Source organism: Vidua macroura, chromosome Z (genome assembly GCF_024509145.1).
Source record: "Vidua macroura isolate BioBank_ID:100142 chromosome Z, ASM2450914v1, whole genome shotgun sequence".
NCBI classification, from domain to species: domain Eukaryota; kingdom Metazoa; phylum Chordata; class Aves; order Passeriformes; family Viduidae; genus Vidua; species Vidua macroura.
In genome coordinates, this window is record NC_071611.1 from 39,099,070 (window position 1) to 39,115,856 (window position 16,787).

General features: G+C 38.6%; 1 protein-coding gene across 1 annotated transcript in view; it reads left to right on the top strand.

Annotated features, from left to right (window-relative positions):
* Window positions 1-16,787, top strand: part of NADK2 (NAD kinase 2, mitochondrial) — a 32,656-nt gene that overhangs the window by 11,517 nt on the left and 4,352 nt on the right. Inside the window, exons 2-11 of the mRNA XM_054002993.1 lie at window positions 3,689-3,777; window positions 4,132-4,220; window positions 5,765-5,846; window positions 7,157-7,240; window positions 10,285-10,421; window positions 11,196-11,274; window positions 13,413-13,556; window positions 15,646-15,701; window positions 15,783-15,836; window positions 16,260-16,383. Coding sequence (XP_053858968.1) covers window positions 3,689-3,777; window positions 4,132-4,220; window positions 5,765-5,846; window positions 7,157-7,240; window positions 10,285-10,421; window positions 11,196-11,274; window positions 13,413-13,556; window positions 15,646-15,701; window positions 15,783-15,836; window positions 16,260-16,383 — 938 coding nt within the window. The remainder of the gene's footprint in view (window positions 1-3,688; window positions 3,778-4,131; window positions 4,221-5,764; window positions 5,847-7,156; window positions 7,241-10,284; window positions 10,422-11,195; window positions 11,275-13,412; window positions 13,557-15,645; window positions 15,702-15,782; window positions 15,837-16,259; window positions 16,384-16,787) is intronic.

Genomic DNA, 16,787 nt, shown 5'->3' on the forward strand with positions numbered 1-16,787 from the left:
ACACTTTTTTTGCTAGAATAGCTCTTGTGTATATATTCATACATTTTATTTTGTATAGTATTAAGGTCAGATTAACAGGCCTAATTGTAAATCAGCGCTTCCTCTAAAGGAAGAAGAGCTTGAAAGTTGTCTTCATGCAGAATCTAATACCTCTGAGGAGAATCTAACTCCTCTGCCTTTTTGAGGAGTCGGTTGAGAAAACCCAAGCCTGGCATAGGTTTTGGGGCCTATCTGATGATTGGGCTTGGGAGCAAGGCTGTCCTTGTGCTTGTGCTGTCTGTACATCCCAAGTGGCTTCAAGACCCTTTAGGGAGGTGATCATGAACACAGCAACTGGACTGTCTGATCTTTGTCTCCATCTCTTTTGAAGTAAAAAGCAAGCGCTGGTCTCAGTTTGATCTTATACTTTGCCCTAAGTGCAAACCTCTTTCCAGCAGCATCATTTGTCATAGTTTTAGTGTGGCATTCAGGTGCTGGATATGAGGCAAGAGCAGAGGCAGTGAAATACAGGTACATCTGTCTGCACATTGGGAAACACCTTTTCACTACAAGGGTGACTGGACACTAGCACAGTTTGCCCAGACATGTCGTAGAGGCTCCATCTGTGAAGATCTTCTAAAGCCACCTGGATCTGGACAGGTGGATTCAGGTGGCCCTGCTTGAGCTTGGGGTTGGACCAGAGGTCCATTCTAGCTCAGCCCCTGTGTGACACTGTGCTTCTGACCACAGGGACTGTAGGCACTTCTCTGGTTCTTCAGAGTAGTCGAATGAGAGCAGCTGATGATTAGCGTTCTTGTTGGATATACTTGACTGTGGTCAGGCTCAGTTGGGCTTTCCCTTTGTAAGTTCTTAGATGAATGAACTTGCAAGTTATCTCTGAACACAGAGAGATGAGGCTGGAGATGAACAGACTGTTGTAATCTCTGAAGCCTTTTGCAAATCAGGACAATTAACTCCATAAATGTAGCACAGCCATTTAAACTAAAGGCCCTAACTTTTATTTTTCTTGCTTAGTAACGTGTGCTTACGTGGTCTAGAGCTAAATTCAAAGAAGAGATGTACATATTCAATGCCTGTTCTACAGTGCTGCTGAAATGGTTCATCCAGTTGTCAGAATACTGATAGTTTATTTGCTGAGCAACCTCTTCTGTTTTCTGAAGCTGTTGATGAAATAATTTAACTCAGCTATGACAAATGTAAGATACAGAACAGACTCTGTTCCGTAGCAGTGGAACATATCTCTCCTTCCTGGTGGTACCAGGGAAATGCTAGCTGTTGGCTTACCACTGATGATGATGGCTCAAAAACCTGCAAACGACCACACAAAGAGTTATTACAATCATTATTGTTCTGAGGTAAAAGCTCTCTTTCATCAAGTTGAAAGACAGCATGCTGACAAATTAGCCAAATAAATGAGGTACATAAAATTGCAAGATGGAGTTTGTGGTTTCTATTGTGTGTGGAACTAACAGCAGCCTGAAAAAAGTGTGCTGCCACAGCAGTCTGTTTGTCAGGTGCTTGTTTCATTTTCTGCAGATACTTCTAGAGGAACCCTGATTTTAGCAATGGTGTTTTTTGGAAATTGATTGTGGATTTGTTCTTGTGGTAAGGCAAGATGAATTTGTGCTTCAAACATGCAATTGAAAATTCTTCTAGCAAATTAGACCTATGCTACTCAGCAGCAGATATCTATGGAAGGCAAATACCTCCTTTTTTCCTTTCTATCTTTTTCTTTCCCCTCCAGGTGGATGATGGGAGGCTGACAGCAGAGCTGGCAATGAGCTGTGCTGTAACTAGCATAGCCCTGTGTAATCTTTCATTCCCCAGAGCCCACAGGGGCATCGTTCAAGTTCCCAGTGCAACACCATGGGCTCTGCAAGACCAAGAGGTGTCTGGGGTGCACAGGCATTGTAGCTCAGGAGTAGAAACAAAGCATTTAAGTGTGTAAGGCAATTAATGGGACATAACACCCTGTATCCTAGTCAACCAATTTGAGCAAGCTTTGAAAAAACCTGCAATATTTATCTGAATGTTTTCTAATCATCCACATATCTGTGTCTGTGTGTGATCATGCATAGCTAGCAGGCATCTACTCCCACTGTCTTCCTTTAGTGCTGTTGATTCATCCAGGCAGCCAGTGAGTCTCTGCTGGAAGTGGTTTCCTGATCCCAGCTCTAAGACCACCTGAAGATTTTGTTCCTGCAAGTTAATTGTTAATTGTAAATACACTGAGTGGAACAGTAATGCAGTTCCAGAGCAGCCAATTACATTCTTGTCTGCAACTGTTTTGGTGCTGAGTCTGTCTTACATGCTTAGCTCATGTTTGGATTTCTTGACATGAATGGGTTTCAGAGGAATGAAGATTTCATGTCCTGGGTGTTGGATTGTGGTTGACTTCAATTGCCGTATCCTGACAGTCCTCTCCCCTTCTCTCTGGAGTTGAGAAGTCTATGAAAATGGGATTAGACAAGGCTGTCTGGCACCACTTTCTCTTGGAATGGTATAAAACTTTGAATAAAGGCACTTGAATAAATTGCTGGAAGTGCCTGTTTAGAGCTTCTGGCACAGATTAATTCCTCTGGACAAACTCTAGGAGAAGTTCTGTTTCTCTGCTGATAAATTGGTTTCAACTGTTCAGGGAAAAGGAAGCAATGACAGTATAGTTGTAGATTAATTCAGGCTAGAAGGAGGATCAGGAGTTTACTGCTCAAAGCAGGATCATTTTCGCCATGAATGTATTTATAGAATCCTTTTGCTTAACATCCTTTGCACCCTTTTTCTTTCACTTTCTTTATCATGCACACGCATATTTGGCCATATCAGCCCTAGATGAGGCCCCCCCTTGCTGAATAAGATAAAGAACGAATGGTGACTGAATTACTTGCACAAAAACTTGTTGAAAAACTAATCTGCAACAAGTCAGTAATCTCACCTGCCTGCCTCTGACTCTATATAAAACTGCAAAATGTTTCTATGGTCTGAAGAGTATGTTGAGATTAATTAAGTATTCAAATTCTCCAGTTTCCAGGGAGGATGAGACTAGAATGCATCTACACAGTTTGTCTTGTTATTGTTATCAACTTGTTTGACAAATGTGGTGTAAAATCCAGGGAACAGTATCAAAGGTATTAGTTAGATTGTCCTTAAGCTTTTTTTGGTGCAGAGAAACTGTCACCTTTGTCAGCACTTGGCAGTCTTCCATTTTAGCTCAAATACAATTTGCAGGGTAATGCTGGAGGTGTTTCAGGCTCTGTTTCCTTAATTGTCATTCCTGTTGCTTTTTTTGTTGTCTGTCTTCTCTACAGCACAATTTTGAGCTAACTGGGTGTTTCAGCACATGGCAGAAGTATAGTTAATGTAACTGTATGGATTCATGTAGACTTTAAATCAGTTGGCAGATTCAGGAGGAGCAAAGTGTCTGAGGTTGCATGGAAGTCAATGTAGTATGCTTGGTTGCATATTTGTGTAGTCCGTGATTCTTGACTGCTGTGGCCATTTGATTCACTTAATGAACTTAATGAACTAGTCAATATAACCTGACTGCTGTGTATATAGAATGTAATTAATGGAAGGCTTATAAGAATGTATTTTGGCTGAGAAAATAACATGCTTTTTTGTAGCTTCTATTTGCATTGCTCACGAGCACTTACTGTACTTAACTTCTACAAATACCATTTGTGTCTTACAGCTTGCCTTGAAGGGATCTAACTATGCTGGTCTGCTGGAACGGCATCGCATTCATACAAAAAATGTGGAGCATGTTGTGGACAGCTTACGGTAAGAATGTATGGTTGTTGAGGATTTCAGACACAGTGCAAATATCCATGGATTGTGTGAAACAAAAGGAAGCCTCATGTTACAAATGCTGATAAAATGGGAGTACTGAAAAGAGAGGGGTGCAGATGAATAGTCATTCCTGAAAGAGCTGTCATGTGAACGGGCTCAGTTTAGTTGACTAGCATGTTCTGTTGTCATCTTGAAAACAAACAAGACAGTGGTACAGGACTTGTGTGTCAAGTGTTTTTAAGCCAAATATGACTGTAATTACTCCTTAGTTGCATGACAACTTTTTGGAAAGCTGTGACAAGGAACAATACAGAATGGTATTCAGACTTTTTCTGAACTTTACAGGAACGAAAGGATAGAAGTTCGCCTTGTTAAGCGTCGAGAGTATAATGAAGAGACAGTTCGGTGGGCAGATGCTGTTATATCAGCAGGAGGTATGACTTTATGGAAGGGAAGTATTTGTTTCAGTATGTTTTCATAGGTCTGTTTCTCAAAAACACTTGGCAGTATTTGAAGCAACTGGAAATAATGCACATTCTGAAAACAAATTGCTAATCTAATTGTCAGAAAATCTGACAAAAAACAGTGGTTATAAACATCTTGTCTACCTCTAGTATCTAAAATTGTAGCCCATGGAAGTGAACCCCAGTGCATGGCCACTCAAAAAGTTTTTCATGTGTGAAACAATATAAACTGTGGAATTTACTATAGTTTTCAACTAAAGAGGATAAAATTCTTGATGTCATGTAATTTTATGTAGCCCTAAAACTTACTCGTTGTTTTTTTGGGATGTGAGGTGTAGACTAACATACTACCTCATGGTCCCCTTGCTCAAACTGTCTTTCTTGCTTTCACACTTAATCCAGTGACTGGCGTATCAAGTTGGATGGTACAGGTAAAAAGTCTGCAGCTTCTGAGCATCTTGTGCCACTGATCAGTGTTTTCCAGATGAACCAACAGAGCAATTAACCTGATTGTTTATCTTTAATATTGGATTGCAGCAGTTATTTCAGTGTTATTTTTTGGGATATGCTGCAAATACAGCATTGTGTTGCTGGGCTCTGACATAGTGTTCACTCATCTGTGGCAAATAGGCTTGACCACAGCTTTCTCTCTTCCCACTAGTCCAGTTTGCCCTTAGGCAATCACCATGAAGATCACCATTGATCACCATGAAGAATGGGTAGAAAGGTTTATTCCTGGAGCATCCTGTCACACTCTTACGGATTTCAAAGAACTTCCAGAAAGTGACAGTTTGTCTTTGGCAAAATTTTTCATGGTTGAGGAAAGCAGCTGGGAAGTAATACATCATCTGAGGTTTTCAGAGCTTTATGTTTTTGTGCTGTTCAGCGCTTATGTCTTCTTGCAAAGACTGAATGAGGTTATAGGTTTTTTTCTGTTTAACAGACAGGAAAAAATACCAATATCTGGAGAAACGAGTACATTTAAAGATTTCTACTTTTGAGATTTCTACTTACCCAAGACTTCTTTTTCAAGTGTGCCTATTTGGGGCCAAATAAGACCTTTAAATTACCTTTTAGGAAGACAACTGGAGTGAAGCTAAAGTGATTGTTTTTATGTGACTCACAGTAACATTTGGTTTTGTTTCATGTCTCTTGTGGCTTTGTTTAGCAATGCTTTCTAAATTTACTTTTGCTAAAAATTTTCTCTTACCTGCTGATAAATGTACAGAAATTCCCCTAAATCTCTTCTAAAGCTTGCTTCTGCCACGTTCAATTGCCTGGGCATGTATAGCTGTCAGATAAGTTGTACTTTTTCCAGTCATGTTTGCCATCTCAAATTCAGTTGTCACTACTCTTACTGGATAAGGTGTCAGTAGTTTTGTCCCACTGTATTTTTGTCCAGCTTGCCTGATTTGTTGTTGATACAAATGCACATAATGCTAATGCTGGAGTACTTTCTGTTTGGGGTAATAGAATGTGAAGTGAAACTGACTTTTGATCTGTTTTCTTTGTAGGTGATGGTACAATGTTGTTGGCAGCCGGTAAGGTCTTTGATAAATTTAAACCAGTCATCGGAATAAATACTGATCCTGAAAGGTAAAAACATATTTGGGAAAGCAATGCTTTATTTAATATTAGGCACACTGTCCATCTGTTTTCATGGTACATGAGGCATACCTGTAGCATTTGGCAGCATAAATGTCTGTTTTAGTGGATTGTAGATACTAAGGGAATCTCTTGTTTTTTTAAAGGAGTTTGCACAGGAGTTACCCTGTCTCATATGAGAGGACATTAAGTAGTATTGGACAATCATGCCTGTGTTAACTCAGATGTTCTCACACACCAGTGTAACAGCACTTGCAGCTAGTTAACATGTATTACTAACCAGAAGTTTGAGGCTAGAGATGGCAATACAGAACTTAGGAAGAAAGCAGCTAAGTGTGGTGCCTGAACATACTAAACCTTAAATTTTTTATGAAGAAGGTGGATTCAGTTGAGCCTCAGATGAAGAAGTTTGCTATTGTTTCTTAATGTAAACCATGAGATACCTCAGAAAACTCCTGAGCCAATTGTTGGCACTTAGCTGTCCTATTATAAATTCTGCACAAGCTGCACCCACCTGCCCACATCAGTCTTACAGCTCGGTAGATGCAGTGTGTTAGTATTGCTTGGTTGGTGTAACATTCAAATGGATGGTAAGGGAAACTCGAAATTCACCAAGGCTCTGCCTGCTGAGAAGTCCAGATTTAGATTTCTGCTTGTGGTATTTCTGCTTTTTTTCATATTGACAGTTAATTTATTCTTAGTATATAAAGTAGTGGTCAAAAAGTTTAATTCCTTTCATACCTGCTCTTCTAAAACTTTTCAAATGCCCTGAGGATCTATTCTGCATTGTCAAGCCTGACTAGTAGGGTTCAAATAACAAGTGCCTTCGAATTCTCACCTATTACTCATGGAAGGGAGCAGTGTTTAGTCTTCTAGTTTTGACATGAGATTCTTTTGATCTTAGGCATGTTGCTTAGCTGTTCATGTTGCTAACTTGTGTGTAAGTGGAGAAAGTTTTTTTCCCTCACCTGCCAGGTTTATTAAGCTTAAATTGCTTGCCTAGAATGGTGACAGGAGCTATATTAGTGTTTACATACTCCTGCAGGATTATTAGCTGAACAGACAGTTTTTAGGGGAAATGTGGGAGAAATAACCTGTCTCAGACACACAGACTCCAGGAGCTGGGAGCAGTGTGTTGTTACTGATGTGGTACTGTGCAAGAATAGTAGATATTCCTAAAGGTCTAAGAAGTGTAGCTTTGCTAGGTGTAACATGTAGGGAGATTTGTTTTGTTTTGTTTTCCAAAGGTACCAAATCTGAACAGTAATACTGTAATTTTCATGGTCATTTTTTACTACCAGATCAGAAGGTCACCTGTGCTTGCCTGTGAGATACACGCACTCATTTCCTGAAGCACTACAGAAGCTTTATCGTGGTGAGTTCAGGTAGGATTCATTGATCTTTGGTTTTCAAAAACAGAGAGGGATTGGGAAACACCTAATCATGTGCAATTCCTAAACAGCAGCTGAAGCTTAGTAAAATCTTAATGGCTCAGATTTTGAATTCTGTGTAGATGTTTATAATGTTGAAAAATTAGGTTTTTGGTCAAGAGTGAGACTGGAATGCAAATGATAAAACTGACTGCTGGTTCCAGAAAAAAGACTTCTGGGATGACCTGCAGTAATTGATTTTCACTTCTGACTTAGCAAATTCATAAATGAGGAGCTGCATTCTTATAAGGGGTATATTGTTTTATGTATTTTAGGACTGTTGTATTTTAGAGCAAATTTTGGAGGGAACTTTTGAAGTGAAAGCGCTCTAGAAAGCAAACTCAAGCTGCCCCTCCCCTGACCGGTTCGGGACGAAAAAATCTCTTTCAAGAAAAGTGGAAAAAACTGTTTATTTAACAAGCAAAGTACTCACAAACGCTGAAAAGTGAGCAATATTAAACAATGGAACCTCTCACTGTTCTGAAGAGATGGCAAATTCAGAGAGAGTCCTTGTCGTGGGCTGTAGCTGGGCTCGCTCAGTCTCTTTTCTGTCCTTCCTGTGCTGGAATGCCACATCCCAGCTCCAGTGGGCCACAGGCGTGAGCTCCCAGTGCTCTTCTGGGTTTTCAGTCCGGAGCAGGGCTGATCAGTTCCAAGAAAAAGAAGAGTCACAGTCTGGGGAACCTCTCTGCCTCAGCCAGCTAAAAAGGAACTAAAAGCAAAGGAGAGCTCTGTCCCACTATCTGTCCATGCTGCAGACAGTGCAGTCCATGAGCAGGAATGCAGGGGAGCAAGTGCAGTTTCTGCAGACAAACTGCACACTTCTTCTCTCCTCTTTGCTCTTGGAATTTGTCTTAGAGGCGCAGAACTTAATATCCAGCATAAACAGAGCAGACAACTGGGGATACAAGAAGCATCATGAATTCACGCTAGGACAAGGACTCGACACTGTTCTACAATGATGCCCATAAGAACAGAAGCTAATGAAACACATACAGTTAGGAAATGGTCACTGTGTTGCATCTGGGGTTTTGGTGGCTTAAATTTTGCTGACAAATTAGTGTAAGGCAAACATTTCTTCATGCTGAATATAGCTTGATGTTTTCAGTACTAGATATTCTTAAATAGAATAATCTCACTTGATTTTAAAAGAAACAAGCTGAATTTTAAAGGACAGATTAGGGAAGAGTTTTTGATAACTACTTAAGATTCACTGTTCTGTAGTATAATTTACAGAATATTTTTGTGATGACAAACTATCAAACAGAAATCGGTCACTCATGTGAAAATATATTTTTTGTACTTCTAGCATGTTAAATTTGTAACTTGAAGTGTAACTGTATTTGTGCCATAGAATAGTTCTGAAATTAAATTAATACAGTTGCCAGGATCAATAACTGAAGGAGTTTCAATATGTATTGTTAAAGGAATAGGTACTTTCTACTCACAATATTCTAAGATTTAGAAAACAGAAGCTTTTTAGTCTCCGTCATTCTAATTTGCTAAAGTAAAACTCATTGTGGTTATTCAGATAACCTTCCTTGACATTTGGCGAATCTGATGTTTTGTTGGAAACAAAGCTTTGTTTTTGTTGCTGACACTCCTGTTGCTGCTCATTATGGAGCTGAAATCTCACCAGAGCAAAACAGAAAGGATTTCTTTAATTGTTTTTCTGGAATAATAGGAACTTTATTCTTAAGCAAGGACATGAGCAGGTGTTTCATTTGAGAGTTCTTAGATTTGTTTGGCCCTAAGCAAACTTTGGAATAACTGAGTCCTTGGGTAACTGCATCCTTGTCTGGAAGGACTTCTGGTATTTTGGAGTTGTAGTGGATGGTAAGTTGCCAGAAACTGAAAAAGGGCAATAGGCTTTTTTCCCTTATCCCTGACATATCAGTCAGTGCAACAATCTGTGTTAATGTGGACCTTGTAATCCATGAGACAACCAATATTATTGATTTATAAAGGACAAACTATATCAGACTAGCCATGTTTTTTATCTTGGTGGTCAGTGCTGTAGCAGGTTCTCAGAATAGGTGTATTAATAAGGGTACAGTCCCATTTTCTAATTTTGTGGGGAATGTGATGTGTTCTAGCCATGAGCATTGTAAGGAGGCTAGTCTAGTGATATTCACTGCATGCTTTCTGCATGACTACCTAAAATCATACTTGGAATTTAAGGGCAGATAGCATGTGTAAATGAGGCTCTATAAAGATGACTAGAGGAAAAACTAGCAATGTAGTCATATAAAGCATAAGTCTCTTGTAATTTTAGGAAAAACTGGTTACTGTTACCTGGATATCAACAGTATGAACAGGAAAAAGATGTCCTCATAACACTCTCTTGTGATTTGCTTTCTTAGTCAAAACTACTGCTATTTTGTTTTATGAAATATCTTAGGTTGTAAGAGGAAAAGGAATTGATATCTCTAGGAAAAATTTAAAAATCAGAATGTTGTAACATGGCTTTTATATCCTTCACTTGCTTCAAATGAATTCCTCTTAAGCACCCTAAATTCCTAGGCCAGGAGGGGTTAAAATGAGAGGATACCTGGGGCCTTATTTATAAAGGGATGCTTAGAGCTTCTTTTCTGGACATGTCAAATACAAACAAAAGATGTCAAAAATACAGCATGTGTTTCTGTAGAAATTCTTGAGACCTCTTTATTCTTAAAAGCATTGTATCAGTCATTCATTCACGTATTAAAATCACTTACCTCAAGAGGAGAGTTTGTTACATACAATTTTTGTAGGCTAATTTTGGCCAATGTCCGGTTATTTTACAAATGCAAAAAATAATTAGGTAGCAAATTGGTAAATGTAAAGATTTACAATTAAGTATTATTAACTTCTTAAATTTAGCAGTTATAGTGGAAGCTAGAAAACTTGAATATATTTTGCTCCTAATCGAAAGATGTTCTGCTTTGAGAGTGGAGACTGTCAGATCCTATCTAATTTTGTAATGAATATTTCATACCAACTTCTTTTGCTTCTCTTAGGTGGCAGTGGCGGCAAAGAATCCGACTGTATCTTGAAGGAACTGGGATTAACACAACCCCAGTGGATTTACATGAACAGCAGCTAAGCCAAGAGCAGCACAGCAGGGCTCACATAAATGAAAGATTCCAGGATCAAAGTAGGTTAAAATCGGACAATAATATAATCACTTTGCTATGATAACTTGAATTAGAAGATAAGGATATGTAGAAGTTTTAGTATTTGAAATACCTGCTATCAAAATACCTTATCTTCTTTAAAATGCTGTCTCTTAGAGTTACTGTAACTACTTGAGAATGTCTGTGTGTTTGTGTACACGTGCTGACTTTTAAGTTAGGTTAATTGAGGCTGGTCTCGGACTATTGGCAAGCGAATAAGATATTAGATGTGAGAGTCTGTCTGTAGATAAACACCTTCAGGTCTTTTCTTTATGATGGGTTGAAAGATGCATGGTTCTGTGCCTAACCTGTGACCAGTACTGCATTTGCTCACTAAGAAGTCCTTATCAACATGAACAATTTGTTAATCCTCTTTAATTACCTTGTGGCATGAAGTCTAATTCTCTGAACTTCATCAGAAATGTCTGTTAAGTCACTGCCAGTGAATTTAACTTGGCTGGAAGAGTGACTGACAGAAGATTTCATTCTGCCTAGCTGCCTGTAACTTTGAGGGAAAAGTGTCTGAGCTTAAGTGTCATTGCTGACCTTGGTTTAAACATTCATTGTCTTCAGTGAAGGACAGTGACTGGCCACAGAGTAAATCAGTGGAAAAAAATGAGTCTGAAGAACATGGGGCATTTGGTCTAGAAAACAAACCCAGACAGTAGAATCTGACTTCCAGTGCATTGTGAATGGTTTTTGAAAACTTGTATTTTAAATACATGATTCAAAACTCTTGTATCTGATATCTGCAGGGTCTGATATTTCTGGCCCACATCTTTTACCAGTGAGAGCACTCAATGAAGTCTTCATTGGGGAATCTCTTTCATCCAGGTATGTTTCATTGTTTGTTGTTACAGCAAGGCACAATTGACTTAATTTCTTTTCATGCCATTGCAATGGACAATCAGTGATGAGATTTTACTGTCAAATTTCACTTCTGTTCTATAAATATTTCACACTGATTGCATTATTGCTGATTACAAAGTGTATTTTCAAAGATGTAAGGGCAGTAATGTTAATTTCTGGTTTTCTGCCTCCTTTCTGGTTATTCTTTCATTTTTCCTGACTTTTTTCTTTCTCTTTTATTGATGACTTAAATATCAGTTCTTGAACTGCCTCTTCTCCTGCATATCTTCTTAAATATCTTTTCATAAGCTCTTAGCATGACCAAGCAGAAATAGCTTCTATCATGACTCCCTTTTCTGTCTTCCTGTCATTAGATGCAAAGGTATCAGCCTGCTTTTGGCAGAAACTTTGTTATTGACGGAATATAGTTATTTCCTTTATTTAAGAATTGTGTTTGTATCAAATCATGGTACTGCCTTATCCAGGATACATTTTACTGTCCTTTCTGTCCTGAAGGTCAATGCATTTTTGGCAGCCAAACAGTAAGAAGGACATGGGGAATATGACTGGGGCTGTGGTAAAAGACATGATCCTTAGTCAGGATTTGATCAAACTTTTACTTGTATTTTATGTGTTTCACTTCATTGTTTATCTTAAAAAAACCAAACAAAAACAACAACAGAAAAGCCACTTTAGAGTTTAACAGCTTGTGTTTCTGCAGTGCCTGGGACACTAATTGCTGGTGCAAACAGTATAAATATTCTGTGAGCGCTTTATTTTTTGTTTGGACTTCAGCCTGAGACTGGCAGAAGTAATTAATCTCAGAGAGATACAAATCCTGCTTTCTATTAAATCAAACCTAATTTTATCAAGATTCTAAGAAGTTTCTTTAATGTGCAGTGATAGAGGAACACAAAGCTGTTTTCCAGTGCTAGGAGTGTCACATTTTTCTCTTGGTTCCAGTGTATTTGAGAACTACTGAGGAACACAATACTGCTAGAAACAAACCTCTAGAAATAAGTATGGTGTTACTGGGACCTTACACTTGAAGACTTAAATGTCATAAAGACAAATCTTCTGTTAGTTTCAAATATGCAGGTCTGCTATTTATTTAGACAAAATAACTTTAGCACCTTCTTTTCAGGTCTTATTCTGCATGTCAGTGATGAAAACAAGTAAATTGAAGGGAAAAAAAAAACAGAAAACCTGTCATACCCAGCTTGAAAAAATTACATTAAACTGAATCAAGCAGTGTACCTGTGTTCTTAATTTACTTTCAGTTCTTTAATCTCCCCATCTTTTCAAGAGCGATTACAAAACATGCCCTTAGTTACTGAGAGCTGTGTTTCTGGACTGAAATAATAGCTTAGTAAGTTCTGTGTACTAAGAAATGTGAAACTCAGTCATGTATAAAACAGCAAATGTGGTGTTTCTGAGAGGATATCTAATAATCTGAAGCCTGTATCACAGTTTGAATTAGGCCCTATGAATATCAACAAGTTAAGTTCATAAATATACTCTTGGATATTGTGAAGCTTGTAGAGAGGAACTTTGGTCTCTAGGCCTAACACTAGGAATCCCCTGAAAGATGAATAGTAACATGCAAAAGATGATTGTACATCAAGACCTAGTACTTTTGAGTTTTAGGAATAATTTGCCCTGGAATGAAATGTAAGCCTATGCTTGTGTAAAGCTATTGATGAAGAATCACTGGAATTTCAATTACTGAAGTGATCAAGAATTAAGGTTCAATCATGCTATTACTTACTGATGTTGAAATGTTTGGTGTTCCTTGACATAATTTAATGAGACAGTTATGCAAGGAAGGTAATTATTTATAGTTTTATTTTTAAGTCCAGAAAACCCTGCAGGTGAACCACAGAAGTTGTTTTGTGCATGAATTTAACATGAGAAGTGACTGCAGAAAAAGTGCCTAAAAGTTCATAAAGTTCATGCTACAAATCATCTTAGTCCATTATAAAAACTGGTATAAAATAGTGAATCAGAAGTAGCTGTCAAATGGGAAACATTGTACAAAGCCTGTGAAATTGTGATCCAGATTTGAAAGTAGCCCCTCTAAATTGTTATGTGCCTGATAAGGCTGTGTGTTCTGTCTTATTCAGGGAGAACTTTAAGTCCTGCAAACCCAGTTTTAAATTCTCGCTTCATAGGGCCTCCTATTATGAAATATCAGTTGATGATGGTCCTTGGGAGAAACAGAAGAGTTCAGGGCTTAATGTGTGTACTGGAACTGGATCAAAAGCATGGTGAGTACATGTTGCTGATTTGACAGAAAATACCATTTCAGATAAGCTAGATTAATCTATTTGGCCTATGCATTTTCTCCTTGAGAAAATGAGACTCTGAGACTGTGTTGGGCTATGGGTAAGTCAGTCTAATATTGCCACGGTCAGTATGGCTCAGAGCTGTTCCAGGTGTATGAGATGAGCAGGGCACTCATTACCTGTGGGTATGGAGGGAAGCCTTGGAAGGATGAGGAGCTGTGGCACTGAGACAGAAGTTTGCCTTAGGTGTAATTTCAGTGAAAGATGTGGCATGCCACAGGTCAAGATGAGTGGTTGGGAGTGGTGAGGGAAAGAGATTCTGCTGCGACTTGCAGAGAGCATACAGAAGTGATTTATGAACTACTCTTGTTGTCTGAAATTAAAATGCTTAGATGATGTAGCCCACTAAACTTATAAAAATCTAAGCTCTAAGAAGAATGGGAAAACATGTATTTGGAAGCAGTGTTAAGTGTTCTACTGTCCATTCTCCTTTCAAGCCTCTGGTTTCTTTCATATTTAATTGACAGGGGACAATTTGCCAAAATATGATGGCAAAAAAAAAATTTGCCAAAAAAAGATGGCCATATCTACATAGAACTGTGCTAGCTTCCTCAGAGGGATAAATTATTTAAACTTCAGTTTAAATGTGCTGCAGTACTGCATGTAAGTCTAATCAATTTAGTTTTGAGATGTGAGAGATGTGTTTGTGCTCATAATTTAGAGTTGTGCAATAGGCATTGGATTCATGGGGTAGGCTAAGATGAACTAAAACAGAAGTTTTTAATGAAATTCAAAAACAAGTATTCATGCTGTAACCATGGTTATGGGGTTTTACTCTTCATTGTAATTCAGAATTTTGTATTCATGCAGCACAGCTTAGTTCTGGAGTCTGCCAAGGATGAAATTGGCAGACTGGTAGGGAAACTTTCCTAGTGTTCAATACCTTGGGAAAGTACGGTCTTAATTCAATGCTGTTCTTACGCATTTCTTTTGCTTATACTCTCTGGGCTGAGCAAACCCAGAACCAGGGACCAAGCTCCAGGACTGCCCCTCTCTATTGCTACAATCAGTATGTGTTGCTGGACTTCTCTAAAGTGAGGCCAAGCCTCAGTGGAGTGATCTCCCTTAGCCTGTTCGTCTAGGGCCTTTCCTGGAATTTCAGACTTCCTGTGACTGAGAGACATTTAAATGTCCAGGTGTTTTCTGTAGCTGCCAAAACTTGTGTGAAAGGATATCTTGATAGCATCTGCTCCAGCCTGCAGGTAGGCAGTAAGTGTAAGAGAGAGTGAGCCTTGGGAACACCCTCAGCAACTCTGGGGTCATATAGGGGTGTAGTGGATGTGTATTGCAGTCTGAAGTGTTTTACTGCCAATGCAGTAGTGCTGGACTGAAGATTTTAAGCTGTATTGAGACCTGAGCATGTGAGATCTTCACAGTACTGCTGTACAGTGGCTGTGGTTAGCACCTACTCCCTTTTGAGTCTGGGCAGAGGAGGGAGACTTTTTTTGGAGTTTTGCCTTGGTTCGGGTTGAGGCTATGTTGAATTGCTCATCCAAATGCATCAAATGCAGAAGTGTCTGATCTGACTGTATCTTTTCTATATACACCAGTTCTTATGAGATTCAAGACCACACCATAGGCTATAAATAAAGAGGTAAAGAAATGTTGGGTTCATAAATGAGAACTAAGAGAATAAATCAATTAACAAGGGTTGGATAGACAGGGTAAGAACACAATCTCTAGAGCTTCAGTTTTTTAATGCAGACTTAACGCAGCAGTTATTGGGGTTTTAAGGCAGGGGGATTATTGACAAGGAGGCTACATTCCATGCTCTTCTTTCCTAAAGACTTCACTTAATGAATTTTTAAGGTTTACAAGGTAGATGCCAAACCAAGAGTTGATTTAAGACTTTTTTTTTTTTTAATTAACTATTATCAGCTCACACTTAATAGCATTCTTTTTCCTCCCCAAATGTTGAATTTAGATTTTCGTTAGTGTGAAAGGTTTTTTGGTTTTGCTCATTTTTTTCCTAAGTTTACTGCTTAGCAAACAAGTCTTCTTCTCTGTCTAGGTCCTATAATATTAACAAGGTTGCACATCAAGCTATTGAAGAGATCCTTAAGATTGGTGAGTGGACAATGTGGCATTACTAGCCAAGTTCTATAGAGATACATCTATCTAACTGGGGCTCTTTCTCTCACTCAACAGCGAAAAAGCATGGAAGTTTGAATATGCCATTGAACACAGAACTGGTACAGAAAGGTTAGTGAAAAAGGCAAGATTTTTTTTAGTATCTTTGGCCAGTTCATTTTATTTGTATTCTGTACTACTCACCTTTCAGTGTTTTAGCAGTAGTCTTTCTTACAGACATTAATTAGGCACAGCTGGCAAACAATGTCTTACTTGAAATTAAAGCAATTATTTAGACTTATGTCTAAATTATCCTCTTCAGGAGAATTTCAGTTCTCCTAAAATTTGAAACAGTTAATATTTAATCACCAGAAGAGAGCTACTGAGTGTTCATCATGCATCAGAACTGAAAGGAATCTTCCCTAAAAGTAATTTTTTTTGCATGTAAAGACTATTAAACATCTGTCAAGACTTGATGATCCCTGGAGGAATGTGTGTTTCTGAGAGCAACTCATTTTCTCTGGAAAAACTAATGGCTGACTCCTCTGCTTACAGTAACAAATGATTACAATGAGTCTCTGCTCTACAGTCCAGAGGAACCAAAGATGTTTTTCAGTGTTCGAGAGCCTATTGTAAACAGAGTTTTCTCAAGTAGCCGTCAGCGTGGCTTCTCTTCAAAGTAAGTGTTGGCTGCAATGGCAAAGACTTACTTAGTTCAGTGTATCTTCAAAGTATGAGCAATCCTGGACTTTCCCTTGAAGTGTTTCAACATCCAGTTTGTCCTTTGAATGACTTGAGTATTGTTCTTGTAACAGCAGGATGAAAATGTTTCCTAGTTGTGTTATGGCTTTTTAATGTTTGATCCCTGCACAATCTTACAGAATAAAAGAATCTCACTGTGCCCAGTTTTGGATATGTGCCATTTCCCTTGGTATGAGACACAGACAGTGACAGACTGGAGTGAATTCAGGAAAGGGCCACTGGGAGGATAAGGGGGCTGGAACTAGTGGTTTATAAAGGAAAGACTCAAACACTGCTTTCCTTTAGCCTGGCGGAGACAAGACTAAGGGGGAATCCAGTTGC